The 25,260-nt window shown below is 41.9% G+C and overlaps 4 protein-coding genes across 5 annotated transcripts; 3 read left to right on the top strand and 1 right to left on the bottom strand.

Moving 5' to 3' along the window:
- Window positions 1-200: 200 nt before the first annotated feature.
- Window positions 201-5,989, top strand: styx (serine/threonine/tyrosine interacting protein). The gene is made up of 11 exons (XM_048243683.1): window positions 201-423; window positions 966-998; window positions 1,203-1,256; window positions 1,349-1,446; window positions 1,932-1,992; window positions 2,096-2,132; window positions 2,257-2,296; window positions 2,391-2,441; window positions 3,613-3,685; window positions 4,459-4,552; window positions 5,554-5,989. Exons 1-11 carry the CDS (start codon window positions 364-366, stop codon window positions 5,625-5,627), a joined length of 675 nt encoding a protein of 224 aa, XP_048099640.1. The 5' UTR covers window positions 201-363; the 3' UTR covers window positions 5,628-5,989.
- Window positions 5,990-7,706: 1,717 nt separating this feature from the next.
- gnpnat1 (glucosamine-phosphate N-acetyltransferase 1) lies at window positions 7,707-12,154 on the bottom strand. Of its 2 annotated transcripts, none has more exons than XM_048260217.1 (6): window positions 12,024-12,154; window positions 10,712-10,887; window positions 10,387-10,449; window positions 10,093-10,220; window positions 9,899-9,960; window positions 7,707-8,880 (listed from the first exon to the last, which is right to left on the bottom strand). In XM_048260217.1, exons 2-6 carry the CDS (start codon window positions 10,863-10,865, stop codon window positions 8,733-8,735), a joined length of 555 nt encoding a protein of 184 aa, XP_048116174.1. In that variant the 5' UTR covers window positions 10,866-10,887; window positions 12,024-12,154; the 3' UTR covers window positions 7,707-8,732. The 2 variants fall into 2 exon arrangements, with proteins under 2 accessions (XP_048116174.1, XP_048116183.1); XM_048260226.1 differs by having other exon boundaries at window positions 12,028-12,145.
- Window positions 12,155-12,217: 63 nt separating this feature from the next.
- Window positions 12,218-14,182, top strand: coq6 (coenzyme Q6 monooxygenase). Its single transcript, XM_048260203.1, has one exon. The coding sequence runs from the start codon at window positions 12,366-12,368 to the stop codon at window positions 13,809-13,811; it is 1,446 nt and encodes a 481-aa protein (XP_048116160.1). The 5' UTR covers window positions 12,218-12,365; the 3' UTR covers window positions 13,812-14,182.
- A 6,679-nt stretch (window positions 14,183-20,861) lies between these two features.
- socs4 (suppressor of cytokine signaling 4) lies at window positions 20,862-23,823 on the top strand. The gene is made up of 2 exons (XM_048256674.1): window positions 20,862-21,087; window positions 21,640-23,823. Exon 2 carries the CDS (start codon window positions 21,648-21,650, stop codon window positions 22,827-22,829), a length of 1,182 nt encoding a protein of 393 aa, XP_048112631.1. The 5' UTR covers window positions 20,862-21,087; window positions 21,640-21,647; the 3' UTR covers window positions 22,830-23,823.
- Window positions 23,824-25,260: the final 1,437 nt, after the last annotated feature.

The following is a 25,260-nucleotide window of genomic DNA, read 5'->3' as shown; positions in this document are numbered from 1 at the left end:
CTTCTTAGAAATATCTTTTAAATTATGCTACATGCAGGGAAACAATGGTTAAGTTAAAGTACAATTTTGAAGATTCAGGTACCTTACTGAGAAATTACCATAAACTGGGTGAGGATCCGCTCGTCTGCTTACTTGGATCAGAGAGGACTGGAGCCGGTTGTTTGGATCGTTTAAGAATTTAGAATTTCACGACGTTCCCTAACTGTCACGTGACTCACTGGGTTAGAAGAAGCATGGCGGACATGCATGCGGAGCTCCAAAACAAACTCCTGATTTTTTTCAGTTAGTTGTATTTTAAAATAATATCCAACGATCGTGACAGCATCAACGTTGACTGCGTTGGACGTCCCACAGTATAACAACATGGACGAGGGGAATAAGCTAGAATTCCCCTCACTGCCTGCGTCCAAGGAGGATCAATTGGTAGCTATGATGCTAACAAACATCAAAATAGCTACCTAGCCGGACAGCCAGCCAGTTATCTAAGCAAGATTGCTAACATGGGTCGAGAAATAGCAAGATCTTTATTGTAATCATAAATAAATGAATATGCATTTTGAATTAACTCAAAGCCCAGAAAAGAAAGCCTAGAAAAACTCGTCGTCTATCATACTGTCATCTAACCGCAGTGACACTTTGGCAAGCCTAGCTGTTTATCTGTTGAACCACACATAGTTGCTTGGTGAAAGGGCTATATACCCACAGGGTAATAACGTCTGTAAGTAGACAATATCTGACTAGCAGAGGTGCATTGTTGTTAATTGCAATTCTCGAATTTGATTACTTGTCTTCAATGTTAAATAGCTTTAAACGAGTACTTTGTTAACTCCGAATAGGCTACTTCACTGAAGGTTTAGGCAGCCCATTGCCAGTCATGAAGTGACGCTGCAATTCAGAATGCACAGTCATGATATGACTCTGATATCTTTTGCATGTTTTTAATCTTTATTAAATCTGTTTCGTAGGACTGGGCCTATCCGATGAGACGAGATATGCAGGTACGCAACGAATCACCTCAGCTTGAACTTTTAAAATGCAATAGATGGGCTATCCGAGAACTAACAATGGAGCATTGAACTTCCATACAGTGAGAGTGAAATTGCCACGACATGCAAAATGCAATGTAATGCAACACAGAGTTGATCTATTCAAACCCACGGCATTAACGTATTAACCATCTCTGTCCTCTCATTTTCCCCAAGGAAATTCTCCCAGGCCTGTTTTTAGGTCCGTACTCAGCCGCCATGAAAAGCAAAGTAGGTTCCGTCCCCGTCCGTGCCACGCCCACAGTTGTTGATTGGTCACGCTTCATATAGACCCGACGTAATTATGCCCTCTGCTGTTTCAGCTTTCTGTACTGGAGAAGCATGGAATAACGCACATTGTATGCGTGAGACAAGACATTGAGGCCAACTTCATCAAGCCAAACTTCCCACTAAAATTTAGGTATTGCATGACAGAAGTTATTATAAATATATATATATTTTATTTCTTTTACGTTATACTAGTAATTTTGAATGCCAGTGTTTATTGTTGTTGTTGTTGTAAGTCACTTTGGACAAAAGTGTCTGCTAAGGAACATTAAAATAAACGCAAATTGACCTTAAAGGGACCTTAAAGGACAGTAGTCTGTGATTCTAAGACAATATAATTTTTGTCAAATTATGAAGATGTCTCATCACAGATCTCCGTACTGTGTACCGTATAGTTCACAGTCTTTCTGTATTCAGTCCTGTACGCTAATCCAGCCAATCATGTTGCTTCAGGAGAAAGAGAGAGGAGGGGTGTAACTTGATTGGCTGTTGCACTCAAACGTCAACTAACTTTAACTAGAAATACAGACTGCACCTTTAACCAGGACAATATGAAAAGGATTAGTGTAACATGTTTGTTTTTGTGTGTGTGATTTTGTTTTGTTTGTTTGTTACCAGATACCTCGTTTTAGATATAGCCGACAGTCCTGTGGAGAACATTATTAGGTATTTCCCGTCGGTAAGTTTGAGTGACGGCATAGTAGACATAGGGTTGTGTTTAAGTGGTTGGATCAAGTTCCGCTAAAAATGTTTGCTCAAATATCTTTCTCTGCTCTCCCCAGACAAAAGAATTTATTGATGGATGTTTAGAGGCTGGAGGTAATATTTTTAAGTGGAACAGTGGGTGGTTAAGTGGAACAGTAGTTGTCCGCGTCCATTTTTCTTGATAGGTTTACATTCCTCTGAATAAACTATATAAATGTACGTTGCTTTTGCTTCACAGGAAAGCTCCTCGTTCATGGGAATGCAGGGATTTCAAGAAGGTATGTCCCGCCATAAGACTTAATTTAATTGGGTAATTCCAGTCATGTGACTTGAGATTAATGTCAGTGGAATTGTATCTTGTTTTTCTTTTAGTGCTGCCTTAGTTATTGCCTACCTTATGGAAACGTTTGGCGTTAAATACAGGTATGTTTTTCAGTAGTGAATAGTTGAGAATGTATTTGCTAAATAATCAGTCTCTTATGTGAAAGAAAAATACTAGCCAGTTAGACATAAATATGTTGGGCCTTAATTTCAATGACAAGCAAAGTGCACAGTCTTAAGTCTTACTAAAGCTAATTTAATAACTAGGCAAAATCATTTAGCTAATTCAACACCACAGATAAGACATTGAGGCCCAAACATTGAGTCGCCGCCACCATACTCCCACATGCCACACGATAACTATGGGGGATATCGCGACTGAAAAGCTTTTGCGGTTATATTTAGCTCATCAGATTAGTTCTTCATAATGATAATTCATCTTCAATGGTTAGAGTTAGTTCCCATAGACTGTGCTTCATGTCACAAAACGCTTTTATTGAGAAAACTTCATGCTAGAGAGAGAACTTTGTCGGTCAGTTACATTAAGTCCCATAGTTTGAAATTCATTACTGTGAATTAAAAGAAACAGTGCCCTGATGAGCATACTTTGTAGCCCATACTCCTAGTAAGGGTCCTGTTCACATTGCACAGCACTTGTTATGACAAGATTTCAGTCTGTTAAGAGGCACAGACACAGTCTAAAATCTGCCCTCATAGCATACTTTAGCTCTGTTGCCGCCTGGCTTTGCTAGCTACTAGCAGGATAACTCAAGCTATGTAGCCCCATAGACATAATATTATGTCTCTGTAGCCCCCCCCCCACCCCCCCTCGAACAACATAGTCCTTGAAAATAGCCAAAGCTCTCCTTTAAGGCTTGTTGTTACATTATATTGGAAAAAAAATCAGAATGGCCTCAATACCCACACTTTGGTTGTTCTTCCCATTTCATCCCTACAAGGCCCCTGAAACATCTATTTGTGTAAGATGCATAGATGTATCATTCAGAAACAATCACACAGAAGGTACAGAAAATAAAGTTGGTTTGGACTTAAAGTGATTCTATATTACTACAATGTTCAGAGCAGCCTGAGTAACTCCAGATTTGTTTCCTACGGTCAGTGGAACCCAGCCAGAGTTCTTTATTCCGTGTTTTAGTGCCACTATGAATCAGATCCGCAACTAACTGACTAAACTTAGAACAACATGGCTTTTGTGATACCTAATTTTGAAAGGATATCAACATAAGGGTGTGTCCTGTACTTTGTCAAACAGGGTTGCATTTAGCCACGTGCAGGAGAGAAGGTTCTGCATTAATCCCAATATGGGCTTCGTGCATCAGCTACAGGTATGGGCCTGAAAAAAACTCCTAACCACCACCACATATGCAGTGGGTTGCGAAAGTTTACACCCCCATGCTAAAGTTGACTAAAAAGAGGAATAACAATGTCATCTTTTGGAAATTGATCTTAATGCCTTAATTTAAAAAAATGGGAAAAATCCAACCTTTAAGGACACCAATTGTCTTTGTAAATGAATAATGTGTCGTAAATTAATAAATGTTCCTCATTAAAATACAGGGGGCATAAGTATACACCCCCAGATTTTTATTTTTAAAGGCCCGTTATTTCATGGATCCAGGATACTATGCACCCTGATAAAGTTCCCTTGGCCTTTGGAATTAAAATAGCCCCACATCATCACATACCCTTCACTATACCTAGAAATTGGCACGGGCCATAAGATCATCTCTCAATGCAAATCAAACCAGCTATTAGGCTGGTTTAATGAAATTAACTGAAATGATGCCAATCTCTAGGTATGTGATGATGTGCCCCCTGTATTTTAACGAAGAACATTTATTTATTTACGATACATTATTCATTCACAAAGAAAATTGGTGTCCTTAAAGGTTGGATTTTTTGTTTTGTTTTAATTAAGGCATTAAGATCAATTTCCAAAAGATTATTTTTTATTCCTCTTTTTAGTCAACTTTAGCATGGAGGTGTAAACTTATGCAACCCACTGTATAATAATTCTATGTCATGTCCGTAACATTGCGACAACATAAGATTAGTGATTATTGATTTCCCTTAACTTTTAATCTTTTCCATATACTAGGAATACGAAGCGATCTACCTAGCCAGGCTGACCATTAAGATGATGTCTCCTGTCCAGCTGGGGCGGCCTTTTTCTATCCAGGCTGGCATGCCAGGTGAGGCCGCTGTGTAGTTTAGCTGTGCTAACTGCTGGCTCCATCTGCTTTGTCTGGAAACTAGGTTTCCATCTAACTGTTTCAGACCAATTCTGGGCTTTCATTTCAAGTCCAGAATGCAAATGCTGTATACAAATTAATTAAAAAAAAGCTGCATGTGGGTGGATTGACACCCACTTGGTATATGTCTTCAGAGAACATCTCCTCTAGCACTACTTACAAGCACTTACCACCTGTCTTGAACTGACACTCAACTGTTTAAAAACAGCACTCACTGATGCACTTATTCTTACTGTACTCTACCTTTTTTAAATTGCCCTAAAATTGTTGAGAGAATTGCTTTAAAACTTAAACTGTTTACCATGTTGTTAGTCACTTTGGTTAAAAATGCATCAGCCAAATGTAATCTAATGTAATGTAATGTAATATGTCAGATATGACCAAGCTGGAAACTGGTGTACTAGCAGGTGAGGTTCCTTGCCATATGGTTTTCGGCAAAGCTACCTTAGACAGCCTCGGGGGCTGATGTTTTTAGTAAGGTCCCACCTTTGAAGGTTTTAGAATATCTTACTAGCATAGATTTTAAAAAACATATTTATGTTTCTATAACATACAGTGCTCTGGCCATTAAATAGCCGTAGTTGTGGAAATGGCCTTAAATTAAACAAACAAACAAACAAACAAACAACCTCAGGGTTCAAACTCACAGCTGTTCACAAGCATTCTCTTAATTCACATAGCTCAGCTGATGGCAACACACAGGCACGTTTCTTTGCCTGTCTGACCTCTCTCATGCTATGTTTTCCTAGCCTCGAAAACCATACTCTTGACTATATTCCGCTACGCTGCTCTTGGGCAAAGAGTACTGAAGGAAAATGAAATTGAACAGAAGTACGTAGCCGGGCGGACCCAGGCTAATGTTTTCCCCCGTTGTCATTGGTGCTCTTGTTTTGTGTGTCTTCTGTTCTGTAAAGCCATACCTTTCTGCTTCTCTCTCACAGGAAGTTTGAAAAGGCCACTCGAGGAGGATGACGACTTTGGGAGTATGCAAGTGACGGCTGCACAGAATGGATAAGCTTTAATGAGTGTTCATTAGTTTTTGTTTTGTTTTGTTAGTTTCTTTTTTGTTACATTTTTATTGAGATTAAAAATGTAAATATTTGAACTTTTCTAAGGGGTGGGAATTGGGGTCAAGGGGACCCATGAAGCTGAGGGGGTTGGGCTTACTTTGATCATTGTTTTTGTTTTTGTTTTTCTTCCTGCAGCTGTATATGCACTGATGAGGTTTTTTGCAGTTTTATAGTATTTAAGGCATATTGCATTTGCAGCGGGACGGTATTGCAATAATGCACTTTTGATACTTGAATTCTTGTCATTTAGCAGGTCTGGGGCAGGTTGGCAAAAGGGAAGGTAAAGTCAGCCACTGCCTTTGTAAGGGGTGGGTGGGTGCGTGGGTGGGTGGGGCGGGGCGGTCTTAGGCCTGCCCGGTGAGACTGGGCACTTTAGGGCTTTGAGGAGGCGTCTCTGTGGGAGCTGAAGCTCCGCTAAAGAGGAAACACGCTTCCCAGGATTTAACGCACTGCTCAATTAAACAAACAAAAAAAAAACAAATGGCTAACTCATTGCTTTTGTCTTATTTATAGCAACACAATGCTGCCTATTGCGATATGTTTTTATAGGCAACTAGTTTTGACATCCATTTAAATTTTTTATGTGATGATGGGTGTAGTTAGTGGCACTGTGCTGCTGTTAGTTACTTTTCTATGTAATATTTTTTTTTCCATTTATGCATACATTCATCTCAAAGATGATTGCTTAAAGGAGTTTTCACATAGCCATTTCACATAGATCTCTGTTGAGGACACTGAGTACTGTCGGTACGGAAAAAATCGGTGCTACCTAGCTTGAGACACTGGTTTAGCATTTGCAGAGCTTTATCTAAGTTATTCAAAACTTGTGTGTTTCACTGTCATGGCAGGTACATTGCTACTCTCATATTGGGCCCTACTGTTATACTTGTTGACTGGTCACATGCATTATTCCCTAGATAGAAGTCACTTTATTTTAAAGAACAGTTAGTGCTCATGATGTATGATTTTCTAACTCCTGCTACACAGAAAAGTAGCTTTGCCCTGTTGCTCATACCCTTATAGTGCACTTTGAGTTGCAAAGTAAGGTTGGAGGGTATTCACTAGCACTGTTCCCCTGAAGTGAAAGCTTAGTAAATGCTACGCATTATGGGAAGGCACAGTGCGCTGTCTGCGGACTGACAAGGTGGTTATTGCGCTTCCTCTGTGCATCTGCCCCTGGGTGCTTACACTTCTTTTCCACCAACATTTATTTCAACGCAGACACGAGGCTAGTAAGGGGTGAAAGGATAACTGCTGGTATTTAAAGGGTCATCACGCCAGCATAGCACTTGGGAAGAGTGGAACCCCAGGCAGTGGACAGTGACCTTTTCAGGGGAGTTAACCTTCGTTTACCTCTGATTTTCATTTCAAGCCCCAGGGTAAGCTCGTTCCAGTTGTGTCTCTTCTCTCTCCCCTATGATCTTTTTACATGCACAACAGCGACAGGTGGTTTCAACTGCTGCGCCCCCAGGGGCCCCTGTTGTACGCTATTAAGTAACGCTAGTGAACATGTCTCTGGAAAAAAGTTATGCAAGATACTTGGTATTCACCACACACACCGACACAGGACAAGGTGACTGGACAGTTCTATTATGTCATGAAGCCATAGACGGCCGTGCCCTACTGGTTAGCGCTTCAGACTTCAAACCCCGACCAGTAGGAACAACTGAAGTGCCCTTGAGCAAGGCACCTAAACCCTCACTGCTCCCCGAGCACTGCTGTAGCAGCCTCACTGTCGGGATTAGTGTGTGCTTCACCTCACTGTGTGCCGAGTGTGTTTCACTAATTCAGGGATTGGGATAAATGCAGAGACCACATTTCCCTCACAGGATCACAGGAGTGTATATATACTTATACTGAAATACAGACATGGTCATAACCTGTAGCATTTCAATTGTTGAAGTATAAGACAATCATTTAAGAAACAATTTACTGCACTGCTTAATTTGTGTTATGCACAGCAACTAATGACTGGATACTATACATTGTTTAGCCTCAGTAAAAAAAAAAAATAGAGAAACTGCTTAAGTTGAATAAATAAGACTTTAATAACACCTGGACATCAAAATAAAATCCTTCAAGTGCTTCTTCCATAACATGTTGACATGTTCATCTTATTTGAGCTGTCTGTCCATTACCATAACAATCCCAAATACCTCTCACCATGTTAATAAATTATAGCTCTTTTACACCCCATGTTTTTTTTCTAATAAAATAGTTTTTAAAAGGAAACAAAAATATCCATTGCTCAGAATAATATCTATTTGATAGATGTTCAACCAGAGGTTCAATAAGAAACACATTTAGACCAGTGATCAACTCATCTGGTCTCATCCATTACAACACCTTATGCCACAAATCATCTGGTCTCATCCATTACAACACCTTATGCCATAAATCCGAGAACAAAATATAAAAGTAAGGAGTAAGGAGAAAAACCCAAACTTGATTTTTTTTTTTGTTTCAATATATATTAAGATATCTGTTTCAATATATATATCATTAAGATATCTGTTTCAATATATATTAAGATATCTGTTTCAATTGCAAAAATCTTTGGATACTTCAACTGAGAAAAGTTACAAAATGTTCATGACATAAATTACATTCGAGGCAATTAACAGTAGGGCCTTATCTGTTTTCATTGAAACGTAAACTGTCCCAAACAAGTCTATCCACATTGCTGTGCATGAGTGAATACCAGCCCACATGCACACTGGTAGTATTTCTGTTTGTCTTTCATTTACGGATTGACTTTTGGCCCAATTTCAAGACATTAAATACACGGCTGCCTACGCATGCATGTCAGTGAGTGTCCACTTCACGATTTTCCTGCTATGGCAGAAATGCCTTCTTTCACCAGGTCCTGAACCCTGAGGATGAGGATGATGAGGGTAGGTAGACACACTCTCATGGCCAAGGTAGGCTAGTTCCCCCAGTGCATTATGGGCATGATGAAGGGGGGGCTTTCAGGGGACCGCGCCGTGCCACACACATACACACACACACACACACACAAAGCTGATTCTCCACAGTGATGACTTCAGAGTTCAGTCGAAGAAGCGACACTGCATGTAAGACTCCTCAGAAACAGAGTAGCCAAACTTCTTGTAAAACTCCACATTGGTTTTGGCACATTCCAGTGTTATTTTGTAGCACTGCAGTTTCTTACTGAGGAGGGTGAGGGTCGACACTAACCTGCAATAAATTAAAAAAAAAAGAAAAATTATTTTGAACGCGGTGCCACAAGTGAAGTTAAAGCATTACTTTTCACAGTAAAGAGAAATTGAAGGCTGCGGCTTGCAAATAGTACGTTTAAATGAGAGAGATGGCAAAGTGCCCACAAACATCTTTAAAATCCTTTCTTTTTCAGACACATAAATCAGTAGATGAGGTTTATGCTCATCAATTTATTCTGATAGATGTTAACGTAATGTATTAGTAGCTTTTTCCCTCCAAGTAAATTACGTTGCCTGCCATCTTCCAAGTACACAACCACATTTAAGCTTTATACAGTCTAAATGGGTTTTAAGTCATACCCTCTACAACACTACACACACACACACAGTCACTGCTCGACTCCCCTCCCGCCCACACACACATCTTCACTGTCATCACTCACATACATTACATACAGTACTCTGCTTGCAATAGTAAGTCCCTGCCCCCCTACATACACAGCACATTATTTCATCAGGAAGCTTCTCCAACACACATCCCCAACATACTTACAGCACACTGCCCCCCCCCCCCAATACACAGCACATTGTCTCATGAGGAAGCTTCTCCAACACACATATTGCACACTGCCCTCTCCCCACATACACAGCACACTATCCCATCTCCCCTGTCATCCCCCAACACACACACCAAGACCCTGGCAGTTAGGTTGGCCCCCTTGAGCCGTGGATCTGCCCAAGGATCTGCCCAAGGTTTTTTTCCTTCCCCCCCCCCACCCAATCCCAATCCTCCCCACCTTTTTATGCAGCCCTGCCACAAACTAAACCCCTTCTACTGCACTTTTACCCCCCATTAATGCACAAATAGGCTGACACCAGACATAATTTCACTGCATTTCTTACTTCCAGTAACTATATGCATGTGACAATAAACTTCCTTGTATCCTTGTATCTTAAGGAACTACAGACACACAGCCTCGCTCTATGTGAGTTCTGTGTTGTGGGCTTCATAATGTTTTTAGCGATACAGTACTTACAGTTTGCCTAGCTGTTTTCCTCGACACGTGCTGCTTACAACCACCTCCTCAACTCGTCCTCTCTGACAACACACAGACACATATGTGAAGAGATAGCTCACTTCACAAGGTATTCAGGACATGTCCTTTCAATACATCAAAACAAAAAATAAATAACGACTACTTCAATGGATACAGATGGAAGCATGGGGTACCTTTGCACAGCTGTGGATGAATTTGTGTTCTATGATCAAAGTTGCCGTGGCAACAATTTGTCCGACTTGTGTGTCCTCTACCACTACGACGTAATAATCGCCAGACATTTTCATGTGCTCAAAGTTCTCTGTAATTTGTCAAATCACAGCAACTTACACAAAACTACAACACAGAACAAATTCACAGTAGTAGATTGCTTACATATAATTAAATATTGTGAGGTTTACGTTTGCAACACATATTCACAGTATGCAATATCGTACAGAATATTATGACCACAAAAAAAAACTTACTGATAAACTGCTCAGGGGTCACCTCTCCTGCCACTGTGAGCTCAGATAACACTTTGTAGTATCCTGAAACATTCAAAACTATAAATGTCATGTCACATTTTGGGGAGAGCATCTTCACTTTGACTCAACCACTACTTGACAACCACAATTCATAAAGAATAGAGCCATGAACATTGCTTTTACCACAGATTTGTGATAATGATATGTCTACGACTTCTGTTCAGTGCCATTATTGTTAATTGTAAAAAAGATGTCAACAAATAAGATCTGTGTGTAGTTGACCAAGTAACTTTTACAGAGCTGGAAGGGGCAGTGCAAATTGTACCTCTGTTAAAATCAGCTGTGCAGAGGGGCCGTAGGACCAGACCCTCCCCAGGCTGAGTGGGGGTGATGGGGGGAGAGAAGGACACAGCACTGGCCGCCCAGTCCAGTTCCTCCAGAAGGGAGGGTTCGAATAGGGGTGTCTCGTCCAGCAACATTGGGGGGCACACACAAAGCCACCTGCACATAGTACAACGGAGTCATTAGCACAAGGAGCTAAGCAAGCAAATAACGTCCTCCTGTAAGAGCTTGAAGACTACATCCACATTACTCCTCCTGACTGATCATTTAGCCTGAATAATGTCTATTCAACAAGTTAGAACTAGCTAGTTGGTAGTTCATTGCCCCCTGTGCATTTTGATAAAGCAAATATGTGTTGTACCTTTAGCAAGAAGGTTAATAATTGTTGGAATACTACATTTAGAGGCTTTCAGGATTACATTTCCAGGAACAGAAATGGTAATTTCATACTTTAAGGCATCAATCATAAATTATTAAGCTTATCTTTTTAAGTGAGGCAATTTAATTTAATGTGCTTACTCAATCTTCTTTACAAACACTTCTGTGTGCGTAACTGTTTTTTTTTTATGGTTTCCTGCTAACCAGGATATGGAATTTGGCACCTGTCAAACTACAGAATAAAGACTGCTTTCATTCATACACTGATTCGTACATACAAACCTACTATGTAAGCAGTTAATTTTAGTAACTAGACAACAATCCGTTTTACTTGTTGTGGTAATCAAATCAAAGAAAGATATTCCTTCAAACATCCTCTCTGCTAGACTAATAAATCATTTGTTCTGTTTCGCTATCACAGACAGCAACGTTAACTTTAGTTAAAAAAAAACTTCCTGTAAAACCTAGCTTATGTCACACCAAATATCTGTTAGAAAAGGTAATATTTTCATCGTCAAGAGAATGAACTTAAAACAGTTTTAATGTCTTAAATCATACTTGACACTGATGTGAAAACGAGATACATCCGTGATATACACAGATTTTTGTTTACCCTTCCCTTGAGTGACAGACACAGGATAACTAGAGAACATTAGTAACATAGACTGTAATCATACTGGCCATGGCGGTTTGAATAATTTCACTGTATTAATTTCAATCAAACAATGTACCCTAGCGTCACACAACAGCGAATGACTGACTGAAACCATCAGGAACAGTGCTGGATCAAGCCCATGGCAACGAAATCCAACAAGGAAAATAGTTATTTGCTAGCTGGCTAACTGAACAGCTAACATCTTCTAGATTATGCAGCAATAAGAGTTGTTTCAAAAAGTATTTAGAGGGACTTTACTTACTCACAGAAAACGAAAGTTTGAGACGTCGGCAGAAGCCTTCTTAAATGAATGAGTACCCAACCAAACCCCAAAGACAGAAAAGTATTTCAACGTGACACATTTCTCCCTCCCACTGCCTGCCTGCACAGTAATGACGTGGCACACAGACTAGGAGACAGGGCGCGGTTCAATGACGTCAAACATTTCTCCTGTGGATATGTGTTGACGTTAGCCTCACGCTAGCAGGCAGCGAGGTAGATATCGAAGGAGGCTAAAGGGTACAGGTGTTACAGGAGTGGCTATAACGTTAGTTCAACTTTAAACGTAAATATAGCTGGACGAGTTACGTGTGGTAACGTTACAATGTTCAACTTGATTAAGTCCAAGGCACTAAACGTGTCGTGGCAATGCTGTGGAGCCACAACAACTCAATTCAATGTTAAAAGACTAGCAGGAATGACCCTATCACGGAGACTAGAATCAAGCAGCGCTAGGGAAGAGGTTTATGATATAATCATATCAGGAGGAGGAATGGTGGGAACTGCAATGGCCTGCTCCCTAGGTATGGATGCAAATTTGGAAGGGAAAAAGATTCTCCTGCTTGAGGCGGGCCACAAGAAAGAGATGGATAAGCCTCCTGAGACTTACAGCACAAGAGTCAGCTCAATCAGTCCTGGTTCAGCCACACTCCTCAGTGGTCTTGGGGCATGGGATCATGTCATGAACATGAGATGCAAGCCCTATCAGAGAATGCAGGTTTGGGATGCATGCTCAGATGCCCTCATCACATTTGAGAAGGAGAACTTGCAAGAAGAGATGGCTTACATTGTGGAGAATGACATAATTGTGGCTGCCCTTACTAAACAGCTGCAGACCCTGACAGATAATGTTGATGTGAGATACAAAACCAAGGTGGTAAAGTATAATTGGCCAAAGTGTTATCAAATGGCTGACTCCAACCCCTGGGTGCAGGTCTCACTGGCCAGTGGAGAGGTTCTGCAAACGAAGCTTCTAATCGGGGCTGATGGACCAAACTCCATGGTGTGCCGAGAGGCTGGGATCCCTAAAGTAAAGTGGAATTATGATCAGTCTGCAGTTGTGGCCGTACTTCAACTGTCAGAGCCAACAGAAAACAATGTTGCTTGGCAGAGGTTCTTGCCAACCGGACCTATAGCTTTGCTTCCCCTTTCCAACACTGAGAGTTCCCTGGTCTGGTCCACCAGCCATCAGCATGCAGAAGATCTTCTAGCGCAGGACGAAGAGAGCTTCGTAGACGCCATCAACTCTGCATTTTGGAACAATGACAACCACACAGAGCTGACTGAGACGGCGGGGTCCATGTTCAGGACTGCTCTTTCAGTTCTGATGCCCTCCGAGGGCTCCACGCGGCAGTTGCCCCCGAGCGTGGCAGGTGTAAGCCCTAAGAGCCGTGTCATGTTCCCACTGGGCCTGGGCCACGCCTCTGAATACATCCGCCACCGTACGGCCCTGGTGGGAGACGCCGCACACCGCGTACACCCATTGGCTGGTCAAGGTGCCAATCTTGGTTTTGGGGACGTGGCCTGTCTAACACAAATCCTCAGTCAAGCAGCTTTCGACGGAAAAGACGTGGGAGATATGCAGCACTTGCTGGAGTATGAAACAGACCGACAACGACACAATCTGCCTATGATGACTGCAATTGATCTATTAAAAAGGCTATATTCAGTCAACAATGTCCCCGTTGTGCTGTTGCGAATGTTTGGTCTACAGGCTACTAACTCCTTACCTCTCTTGAAAGAGCAGATTATGGCCTATGCCAGCAGATAACTTTCTATCCCAGTATACTATCCCAGGAATACGACATGTCTATTGCACTGCCCAAAGTGTAAGAATGTATACTAATACACATTTTTATACTGACATTGACATTACGGTTTCATTTTCAGTAGAAAACTTCTCTTCATGTCAAGTTTTTTCCAGTCACTTGTGTGATATTTGAGTTTGATTGGTGAATATGATTCTTCATACAATACCAGATGTTATATGTTTTGGTATGACATGTCCTTACACAAAACCTTGCTATGTGAATATGTTGCAACAAGAAAAAAGTACTGATCATTTCAATGTAATAAACAATTGTTTGAATTATTATAAATTATAAAAATAAAAATAATAAAATCTCCTGTGTAAGGTACTAACTATTGGGAAATGTTTTCTTCATTAGGTGGTGTTGTTTATCAGTAAGATAGAAAGAAAACAGACATTTATTTTGTGGAGCTAAAAAGGTATTGGGTCTGCCAATTTGTCATTTATCTGAACAGTTGCTGTTTATTTAATGCTCATTTAATAGGTAATGTAAAACAAAATCACTAGCTCATATGTTGAATTATCTATTTTAACCAGTTTAATGACTAAGGCCCCAGTGTACATCCATTTACAGGAAGAGAGTAAAGACAATCATAGATCTGATCATCACTAATGACTTTTGATGTGCTGTATATTCCTTGCAGTCCATATGCAGTAATGCAGTATTTTGGACATGAAACTGTGTTGTACTTTAGAAAAACTGCCGTATAACTGCAGTCGTTTGCTATTTTGTATGGATGGGAAGTGGCCTTTGATGGGAAGTGGCCTATTGATAAGTTACAGTGTTTAGCAATGTTTGTGAGTCTTCATTCAGATTCTGGGAACCTGAGTGAATGGCTGCTTACTGGTCCAAAATATCCCACACCACTTTTCACTGTAAGTGTAAGGTTTGCGTTTTTATTGTTTTGCCTGAAAAGCACAGGTTTGGAGACAGTTCCATCAAAACAGTTGCATAGCCATGGTAATAATTCCATGAACATAATAAAATAATAAATTTAGTTTCGTCATTGTCTATAGAAAGGTCTGGTATGTAGATGAGGAAAAAAACTGTCTCAACCTTTCAAGTCCATATCATGCATACTCTATGCAGAAATCCTTGAGGTCATCAAGTTTAGGTCATGTCACTTGACTCCTCAACAACATCTGATACTGTAAGAATCTAATGGTAATTACGCTATGGCTCAGCTTCAATCCATAATTAGGGATAGATCGACCATGAGGCCCCAGTCAGATTGATGGTCCATAGTCATTGGGCGGAGACAATAGCTACAGTAACCCAAGAGAGCCATTAGAGAGCTGGGGGTTCACATGCCAGATGTTGTAAAGCCAAACATTGGAACGATGATGGATGATGTTGAGGTAGAAGATGGCCTTTGTTTATTGGACATCTGACGGTACCTGTAAGAGGACAGTCAGAGTGGTGATCACAAGTCAAATCATGTCTGCTGTCAAATCCTGTTGTTCGGTGAGGCTGGACTTTGATCAGGATTTTCAATTACAAACTTGCTGTTTTTTTTCTGTCTGTTGTTAGGATTAATAAAGAATCATATTGATTAACACTATATTTATCTAAGAGTTGTTTTTTTTATCGTAAACTCACTTGTTTTTGTTCTGTGTTAAACAGTAATGCTGATATGAGACACAGCCTAAAAATAAATAAAATAAAATAAAAAAAGGAAAATCCTTTTAGCGAATGAATTGCTTTTTGTTTTTTTTCTCATTAATCACTTTTTAAATTCTTAATTACGCCTTGTCATTAGTCCCCAGGAATCACAGAGTATGGATTTTTGGAGCACAATTTACCCATGTGGATAGAATGGCCATCTACGAGGGTGTTCCAGGATCCCTGGTGTTCTTCTTCTCTGTTGAAGTGAGTGTTTGCACACCTCTTCTGTTGAAGCTATGTCCCAAAGGGAGGGGAGGGCGATTTCTCATGTTGTATATAAACACCAGCTGATCTGCAGTGTAATATCCCATAGTTGCTTTCATTAGCGGTACCCCTGCATGGCTGGCTTTCTATTTGCATTTCTGTGCTTTTCTTGGTAACAAGTATGACTGAAAGAAAGGATTGAAAATGCAATTAATTTTGTGGCACCTCAAAGTTTAATTTGCGAGGTTGTACAGATTTTTTATTTTTGGTCTCCTGGCTGGTAGTATCACAGCTGCATGTTGATCACTGTTGTAAAGAAGCATGCTAATGCTGGCTGCATACAGGCACACAGTTACTGGAACCTCTATGTCTCTCATATTGATTTCCTCCCCTCTTGTTTAGCCCCACATTAAGACAAATACACACAGCACGCTAGTCCTTCCCAGTGATTTCAGGCTAAATGCAGGGCATGTCAGGAACAGCAGGCACCAGGGCGTGAGCCTGCACAAAAAGCCTTTTCAGGATGTCAGAGATGGAAAAACCAGACAGGCCCCTTTTTTCCACATACTGACAGCTTTGAGTCATTAAGTGGTAGGGGGAGACTTAGAGAATATGTCATACATGCACTTTTGTGGAGCTGGTCCAAACTGATTCCCGCTTCAAAGCATACCAGTGCTCACTGGCAGTAATCAAAGTCCAATGCCGGTCAATTTGCATAATTGTTTGACGTTGTGGTATTTATTATCTATTTTTAATCAGTATTTTTTAGGAGTGGACCATTATGTTTGGACTTGTGATGTTGCAGAGATAACAGACAAGCCTGTATCCCGCCAGTTCAACTGAAGTGCGGCCTGTCCAGGAATGATAAAGGATTAACGACGCACATACGATTACTGACATTATGCATCAGATTACAGTTTCAAATGGCACTCTATGTTATGTTAATGACTCAAACTGCTTACAGCTTGTGGAATATAATATGAAACATGCACTGTGCACTGTACTGTGTGTGTGTGTGTGTGTTTGTATGCGTATTTATTTATGCATATAATTATGTATGCATGCATGCTTATAAATCATCATCTTTTTACTGTTTAACATAGAGCCTATTTAATACTATAAAATCAAAAAGTAAAAACTATTTAGTGTTTAACATAGGGTCTATGTAATACAGTAAAATCCAACATTTACTGTTTAATATAGCGCCTAGCGCATATGTGTAGCTCCAGCCCAGGGAGTGAACTGTTCCTGATGTTAGAGAGACCATTCACATCCTCCCCTGCAGTCTCTGAAAAGGGAAAGTGAGATGCAGCAGGTATTGAATGGTACATACGGGAAACGGGGAGTCAGTGGCCATACAAATGGCAGAAAGCTGATCTACTGGTTCACATGACTCCAGCAGGGATCATGCATTGATGCAGTGATGATACAAATCTGGGAGATATGGCCTGCCTGCTAAGCCATGGGCATGTTGGGACTTGAAGTATGAAATGCACCCTGTTTTTACACGTTGACTTTGGGGACAACATTATGGAAGTATTTTATTCAAGGAAATACCATTTGTTGTGTTTTAACTATTTGGTCTCTGTTTGTTCAATCGGTTATCAATGGCTCAATATCAATTTCAACATGATGTGATACCCCTGTGTGCCATGACATCTTATTAACTGCACCTACAACGTGTTTTGTCACTCTTAAACTTTCAGCATAATTTTTAACTGACGTATACTGTACATCTTGAATATGTGAATGGATGCATTCACCGAACCAGAAGCCTGCAGTCAGTCTTGAGATTTAAAAAAAAGAAAGCCAGACACACTACAGGCCTGCAGCGCACCTCTGCCCAGAGCTGCCACACACTCGCTATGGCTCCAGCTGTTGTGTTACCCCTGCCCACAGATACAGATCAATACAGAGATAGAGAGAGAGAATGAGGGATAGTGAGAGAGAGAAGGAAAGAGGGAGGGAGAGAGAGGTAAAGAGAGAGGGAGCGTGTATAGAACAGATCACTGGAGCCAGAGACTTCCCTCATGATTAGATTAGGCTTTCTGCATAACTCAGGAGAGAGAGAGAGAGAGAGAGAGAGAGAGAGAGAGAGAGAGAGAGAGAAAGAGAGGGACACCTCACCATCCTTTCATCTCCTCCTCACCAGCAGTTCCAGGAGCGGACGAGCTGCGCTAATGACAGCAGCACCATGATCTTATCAGGCGGAAGCTGGAGCACGGCAAACAACACACAGCAAGAGGCGGCTGTGCTGTCAGCAGGCACCGTACTGTCCAAAAGACACAACGTTTGTTTTTCAGCTGCACATGCTGGTGCCATGCTGTACGGTAGGAAACACAGGAAGGCAGTATTTCAGCTGTGCATGCAGGTGCTGTATAGTTGGCCAGGATGTCATGTCTGCATACATCTTTGCCATCTTTGCGAGTTGTTTGATGTCTGATTAACTGCCCTAGTGGGAGGTGTGTAAATGTTGGCCCGATGCCAGTTTTGGAGGGGAAGTGCTCATAAAGCAGCAGAGGAACATGGGAGGCCTTTTTGTGTTTCCGAACTGGATACACAGCATGTTATCAAATATTCATGATGCCCCGTGCCGCTCCACTGCTGGTCAGATCGATGGAGCAGTAATATCAGGCATATCTGAGACCTCTCCACCCCTGGCTTGGTCCCTGTGCTGTCGTGAGGAGCTGTGCCACGGTAATGGGCACAATTTGTTTCTGCCCACTTCCTGAATGGGCGATATCACATCACACAGAACATTAACATGACTGTTCCTTGGAAAGGAAGAAAGAGTGAGCAACCCTTATTCGGTTGTGTATTCCACTAAAAGTAGCATTTCTTGAGTGACACATGAGGTGCTTTACTGATCACCTGATCTTTACTGTACAGTGGAGCAACAGGGATGTACTTATACAACAAATGTGGTAGCCTTGGTCATTACTTTTACACAAATATTTGTCCAATGACCATACATCTGTCACATACACACCTTATATGCACTTTTTGAACCAGGTTATTACTGACAGATGGGTACCCACATTGGTATTGTTCAGTAAAATACTTATTTACATTCCTTTCAGTTTTCCTTTAAAATGAATTACATATTTGGATACAATGGGGCTAATTACTGATTGAAGATTACTCGCATTTCTCAGTTATCTGTAAGTAATGGTAGCTAACCAATGATCATTGAAGAATTCAGACACAAACGCACAATCAAATAAAACTCAGTCATCAAATACATATTAAGGACATTTCAACACGACTAAATGAAAGATATTCTCTATTGAGTCACTGCGGTCAAGGTGCCATTATCATCCCAACTGCAAACACACATCTAATTTATATGGGATAATGGTAATCTGGTGGTGGTGACCTCTGTCCAAGGTCATGGGAAAACAGTTTGTATGCAGGCCGAGAGAGAGACTTAATCTAATAGAATGTACACAAAAAACATTTTAAGGGAATCAGCATAACAATTTTCATGATAAGAGTAGGCTAACACATTGGACAGCTTGACATTGGTGACAGGTGGCAGGCATAGTCATTTAGACTTATTTGGACAAGAGTCACTTACTGAATATTTAATAACATGTTCAGAGAAAGAGGTGTGTCACCTTAGAATGATCTCAGCTATAAAATTGCCCTCTCTATCTCACCCACCACCTCTTCAGTTTCATAACTGTAAAATAGTTCTTCAATGATGAATAATATATTAGAGCACAGTGAACAAGTTGTCAAGGGATTCAAACAGGCCAGTCGTTACTCGTTTGTAAAAAAAATGGACATGACATCAACCTTTAATGACTATGTGTAAGCAGTGCTAACGAGTTATTGGATTTTGGGCTGTAATCCTTTTAGCCTGCCGGATGCGAAGCATCCACAATCTTTTTTTTCCTTGACATTTGACATTTTTAAGACACTGGAAGAAGGTTTTTAAGTGTTGAGGTGGCTGACATTCTGTGTTGAATCGACATATGGGTCTGAAAAGAAGGTCCTGTGTTGAGCGACATATGGGTCTGAAGAAGGTCCCGTGTCAGAACGTCTTTATTCTGTGTTGAGCGACATATGGGTCTGAAGAAGGTCCCGTGTCAGAACGTCTTTATTCTGTGTTGAGCGACATATGGGTCTGAAGAAGGTCCCGTGTCATTCTGAACGTCTTTATTTTATTCTGTGTTGAGCTACATATGGGTCTGAAGAAGGTCCCGTGTCAGAACGTCTTTATTCTGTGTTGAGCGACATATGGGTCTGAAGAAGGTCCCGTGTCAGAACGTCTTTATTCTGTGTTGAAGCGACATATGGGTCTGAAGAAGGTCCCGTGTCAGAACGTCTTTATTCTGTGTTGAGCGACATATGGGTCTGAAGAAGGTCCCGTGTCAGAACGTCTTTATTCTGTGTTGAGCGACATATGGGTCTGAAGAAGGTCCCGTGTCAGAACGTCTTTATTCTGTGTTGAGCGACACAGACATCGCCGGATGCAGACACAACGAAGGAAGGGCCGTATCGATCAAGGAATCGATAAATCAAGCGCTCAATGCTTCTAAAAGCGTAGTCCGTTTCCTTTCCGACTCAATCAAAAAGCGCCGTCAATGCTTGCTATCTAAAAAGCGTAGTCCGTTTCCTTTCCGACTCAATCAAGCGCTCAATGCTATCTAAAAGCGTAGTCCGTTTCCTTTCCGACTCAATCAAGCGCTCAATGCTATCTAAAAGCGTAGTCCGTTTCCTTTCCGACTCAATCAAGCGCTCAATGCTATCTAAAAGCGTAGTCCGTTTCCTTTCCGACTCAATCAAGCGCTCAATGCTATCTAAAAGCGTAGTCCGTTTCCTTTCCGACGAGCTTGTCCGGCTAAACAGAAGAGTCTATTATTATGGACTAATTACATTCGGGGCGAAGGGTGATTGATGACTCCACCAATCGCCATGGGAATTACTAGGCTTTAATAAATTAAGAATAAGAAGAATGGAAAGGCTTATCCACGCCTGTGTGGGCTTGTGATTTATCTCAATACACTAGCAGACACATCAAGTCCTTCAAAATGCTGAACTTCTAATGTCGTCAATTAAACCCCCCCCGCTCAATTCTGAAGGTCTTCGTTACTGTTGTGGGAGTACAGACGGGTCCTTCCGTTTGCTGAGGTGGATGGCCTGCCCCCTGAAATTACTGGACTACATCCTGGATGCAGAGGAGACGCTCAATTCTCTGTGGGACTGATACGAGAGAAGTCTATAAAGAGGAAGCAGAGAAGCGCGTCTCACTTCAGTCTGGGACTATCGGAGATAACGGACACAACATCCTTACACCCGTAGGACTGTACCACGTACATTAAACCTTTTACAGCCAAATTCAAGTATTGCATCGTCTGAGAGGTGAGTAATTAGCCTATTCGAAAATGTAGTTTATGAAGAAGTTTCAATACTTTTACAAATGATACAGTGATGTCAGAATATAGTTTGGGCTCATGTGTTTAGAGAGCATTGTTTAAAATTAATGAAGAAATTCTTGATGATGACAATAAGCATAAATCCTCATTGATATGCTCATCCCATTTCTTCATGCCTCAATGCTTGCATTCTTCATGTTGTAGCCTCAATGCTTGCATGTCCAGGCATGTCTCTGATATCAGTGAGTCCCTTCAAGTCCTGTGTTACATTTTAGCTGTCTACTTCATTGCATTGTTATATGTAGATGACCTTGAGTGTGTTATTAAAAATGGTTCCAAATGATTAAATTATTAATTTTGAAATGCAATTTGTAAGGGGATCCTTCTCATCTCTGCCTTAGTCAGATGGTTGATTCACAGGCATAACCAGTAATATGTACTTCATCAAATACATCTAATACATAATATATATATATATTTATATATATATATATTCAAGAAAATGCTAATTTTTGTCTTTCTATCACACAACCTAAAGAGGCAGGAATGTCTGAAAAGAAATCCCGAAATTCTGACACCCGGCCCAAGAACGTGCGCAGCTGGAGTGCAGACAGCTACGTGTGGAGCAGCAAGAAGCGTTCCAGAGCCTCGCGGGCCGAGAGCCGCGTCTGGGGAGACGAGGCCGAGTGCCCCGAAGACCAGGGAGCGCGCTCGGCGTCCTGCTCTCGGCGGCGCAGGGAGAGGAAGTGCAGCTGCTCGCTCCTGGCCGATGGCGACCTGGACGTGCCCTGCAGAAAGGTGTTGTCGCGGCGATCCCTGCGACAGAAATTCCAGGACGCCATGGGTCAGTGTCTCCCTCTCCGCACACACCACCACCACCACCACCATCACCACCACCACCACGCGCCTGGCGCCGCGCGGCCCTTCTCCGTGCTGCTGTGGTCCAAGCGGAAGATCCACGTGTCCGAGCTCATGGAAGACAAGTGCCCCTTTTCCCCTAAGTCTGAGCTGGCCCAGTGCTGGCACCTCATAAAGAAGCACGGGGCCCACGACAGGCTTGCACTGGGGTCGTCCGCCGAGCGCAAAGCCTCCTCGCTCACCGACCCCTCCTCCCCCCCAGCTCTGATCTCCTGGGAGGAGATGTCCTCGCAGTGCTCCTCCCAGAGGACCCACAGCCTGGACGACTGGGACCCGTCCTGCCGCGCCGGCGAGGACTCGGACGACTGCTGCTCCCACACCGACTACATCCTGGTGCCGGACCTGCTCCAGATCAACAACAGCCCGTGCTACTGGGGAGTGCTGGACCGCTTCCAGGCCGAGGAGCTCCTGGAGGGCCAGCCGGAGGGCACCTTCCTGCTGCGCGACTCGGCCCAGGACGAGTTCCTCTTCTCGGTCAGCTTCCGCCGCTACAGCCGCTCGCTGCACGCGCGCATCGAGCAGAGCGGCAAGCGCTTCAGCTTCGACGGACGCGACCCGTGCATGTACCAGGACTCCAGCGTCACGGGCCTGCTCCGGCACTACAGCGACCCGGCCACCTGCCTCTTCTTCGAGCCTCTGCTGTCGCACCCACTGCCCCGGACCTTCCCCTTCTCACTGCAGCACCTGTGCCGGGCCATGGTGTGTAGCCGCACTACCTATCAGGGCATCGAGACCCTGCCACTGCCCTGCGCCCTCAGAGACTACCTCAGGCAGTACCACTTCAAGTGCCAGGGAGCCTGTGCCATTTAAGGTGCTAGGACACGAGACTCAAGGGGTTTTTTTCTGTTTATAAGGATATGTGAAAAATGGATGTTGAAAAATGAGAGAAAGAGAGAAAGAAAGAGAGAGACAGACAGACATCAGAATGTACACACAGTGTGTTTTGACATGCTATCCAAGGGTTTTGTGATGAGGCACTATTCACTGTGTCTTTTTATGAATGTTACAAATATTTGTTCCTACTAAATGGGCCAAAATTTCAGATCCATTTTGAGTTTTATAGGATTTAATGGTACAGATGACACACCAGTTTTGGTCAAATACAAGCATCTGATCATTACAGACTGTTTCTGACATGCTATCCAGCATGTATTTGCAAATGGGTATGCTTTCAAATAAGCACAAATCTCAAGTGATTTAGCTTCTATTTACTATACCAATATTTCCTAAACATATAATTACTTGCTTATTCTACACACAAAACATTTCACACTATGCATCTCAATACTGTTTATTCATCCGAGATGTATGGAAGGTGTAGCATGGCAACATTCCACTAGATGGCGGTACTAACAAATGATTAAGATGGGCCATTGCCGTGAATGATACTGAAGGGCTATTTAAGGGGTTCATGTTGATTTTTTTGTAAAATCTTAAAAGATTTCCCAGTGCTTTCACTGAAGTTCAATTATGATTTGGAATTTTCAAATATGGGCTGTTAACTCTTTTTCCATGTAAACGTTTGACACCATATGCATATACAGAATCCTCTGATTATTTCCAGAGTATAAGAAGAGCTTTTGTAAAACGCTATGTCCACCATTTTAATGCATTTTCATTAATATTTTTTTACAATTTTGTTTTCCAAATAATTTCACTGGAACTGTGTTTGGGTTATAAGTATGAGTATATACTCTTTTGATCCCGTGAGGGAAATTTGGTCTCTGCATTTATCCCAATCCGTGAATTAGTGAAACACACTCAGCACACAGTGTACACACAGTGAGGTGAAGCACACACTAATCCCGGCGCAGTGAGCTGCCTGCAAGAGCGGCACTCGGGGAGCAGTGAGGGGTTAGGTGCCTTGCTCAAGGGCACTTCAGCCGTTCCTACTGGGTTCAAACCGGCAACCTTCCAGTTACAAGTATGAAGCGCGAACCAGTAGGCCACGGCCGGGTTATTGCTATTTTATTTGGTTTATCTCTACTCGATCAAAACAACAAAATGGCACTTTTGTTGATATCACCTGAAATACACAATTAAATAACATGACTTATTAATGTTTTCAAAAAATGGATTTATAGCGTTTTGGAAAAGAGCTCCCTGCGATTTCTGTTTGCCCCCTCCCCGCTCTCTCCAGGACAGCTGCTTCCATAGAGGTGGATTTAACACTGTGATCTCGCAATAGCACTGGACATATTAGAGAGAACATTGTATTATCCACTGAGATGGTGCCCATATAAATGCATCCAATAAATGCTGTTCAGCTCAGTTTTAAAGTCATGAGTCTTGCCATATAAACACATTTTGTTGTACATCATGGACTTTCCATTAATGTGTTATGTCAAATCAGTACGCATCCTATTTAAAGAGCTATTGGAAGAGATACAATTAGCTGCCCACATGAACTCTAGAGCTGCTATAGAGAGACGTTGTTAGGTTCAGCATGGACGGAGAAGACTGGGCAGGAAGTCAAGTTCAGCTCATCGCCATGATTTCATCATACTCATTGGATAATGCAGTCCTTTGAATGAGCAGACTTTTATAATCAGTGCTATCATCAGCTCTCATCGGCTTCCTGGTCTGACTTCAAGCATTTTATTTTTTAAAAAAAAGGTCGACATAATATTGGTTTGAAACAGTGACTTATTTCTACTCAGTGAGCCATGCTTCAAAGTGTAACAGCAGTCATAATAATCGATCTGCATAAAAACATATCAATTAAATATTCATGTGTCTTGTGATAAATTGATTATCATGCAGCTTTATTTCAGGTTTGTCTGATACTGGTGGTGTGGTGTGAATATCTACGGAAGGGAACACAGACTTCTATAGTCACTGGATCCATGTCAGATTATTGTTAGATCTGGCCTAGAATCGTCGCATATTGCGATGAGAGGAATAGATCTAGATCTGTTATTTGTTATTATACATCCAACGAGAAGGCAATTTACTTCCGTTGTCTACGCCAGCTGTAACTGCATTAGCTGCATCTCTGGACTGCTGACAGGCTGTGCACTGAGGATGGTACTATTAGATTTCTTTGCAGTGATATTCAAAACAGGACTGTTTGCTCCCATATCAGATTACAAATAGAGCCGTGCTTCTCTCTGTGTTCAACCACCAAATAGACGGAACAGTGTCTGTCATGGAATACGGGAAGGGAAACCTAGGAATAGAATATTAGAGTAAGGAGAAGAGAATCTATTTAGAACTGACCCCCGAGCGATGTGTATTGTTT

Source organism: Alosa alosa, chromosome 1, assembly GCF_017589495.1.
Source record: "Alosa alosa isolate M-15738 ecotype Scorff River chromosome 1, AALO_Geno_1.1, whole genome shotgun sequence".
In the NCBI taxonomy this organism is placed as follows: domain Eukaryota; kingdom Metazoa; phylum Chordata; class Actinopteri; order Clupeiformes; family Clupeidae; genus Alosa; species Alosa alosa.
This window is presented reverse-complemented; position numbering and strand designations above follow the sequence as displayed.

Excerpts from the sequence above, each read along its gene's own strand:
- styx (XM_048243683.1), top strand. The coding sequence starts at position 364 with ATGGACGAGGGGAATAAGCTAGAATTCCCCTCACTGCCTGCGTCCAAG. Across the intron at positions 3,686-4,458 it reads GCTTCGTGCATCAGCTACAG|GAATACGAAGCGATCTACCT; the intron begins GTATGGGCCTGA and ends TCCATATACTAG. Across the intron at positions 4,553-5,553 it reads TATCCAGGCTGGCATGCCAG|GAAGTTTGAAAAGGCCACTC; the intron begins GTGAGGCCGCTG and ends TCTCTCTCACAG.
- gnpnat1 (XM_048260217.1), bottom strand. The coding sequence starts at position 10,865 with ATGTTGCTGGACGAGACACCCCTATTCGAACCCTCCCTTCTGGAGGAA. Across the intron at positions 10,450-10,711 it reads CACAGCTGATTTTAACAGAG|GATACTACAAAGTGTTATCT; the intron begins GTACAATTTGCA and ends TGAATGTTTCAG. Across the intron at positions 8,881-9,898 it reads GGAAAACAGCTAGGCAAACT|GTTAGTGTCGACCCTCACCC; the intron begins GTAAGTACTGTA and ends AATTTATTGCAG.
- coq6 (XM_048260203.1), top strand. The coding sequence starts at position 12,366 with ATGTTCAACTTGATTAAGTCCAAGGCACTAAACGTGTCGTGGCAATGC.
- socs4 (XM_048256674.1), top strand. The coding sequence starts at position 21,648 with ATGTCTGAAAAGAAATCCCGAAATTCTGACACCCGGCCCAAGAACGTG.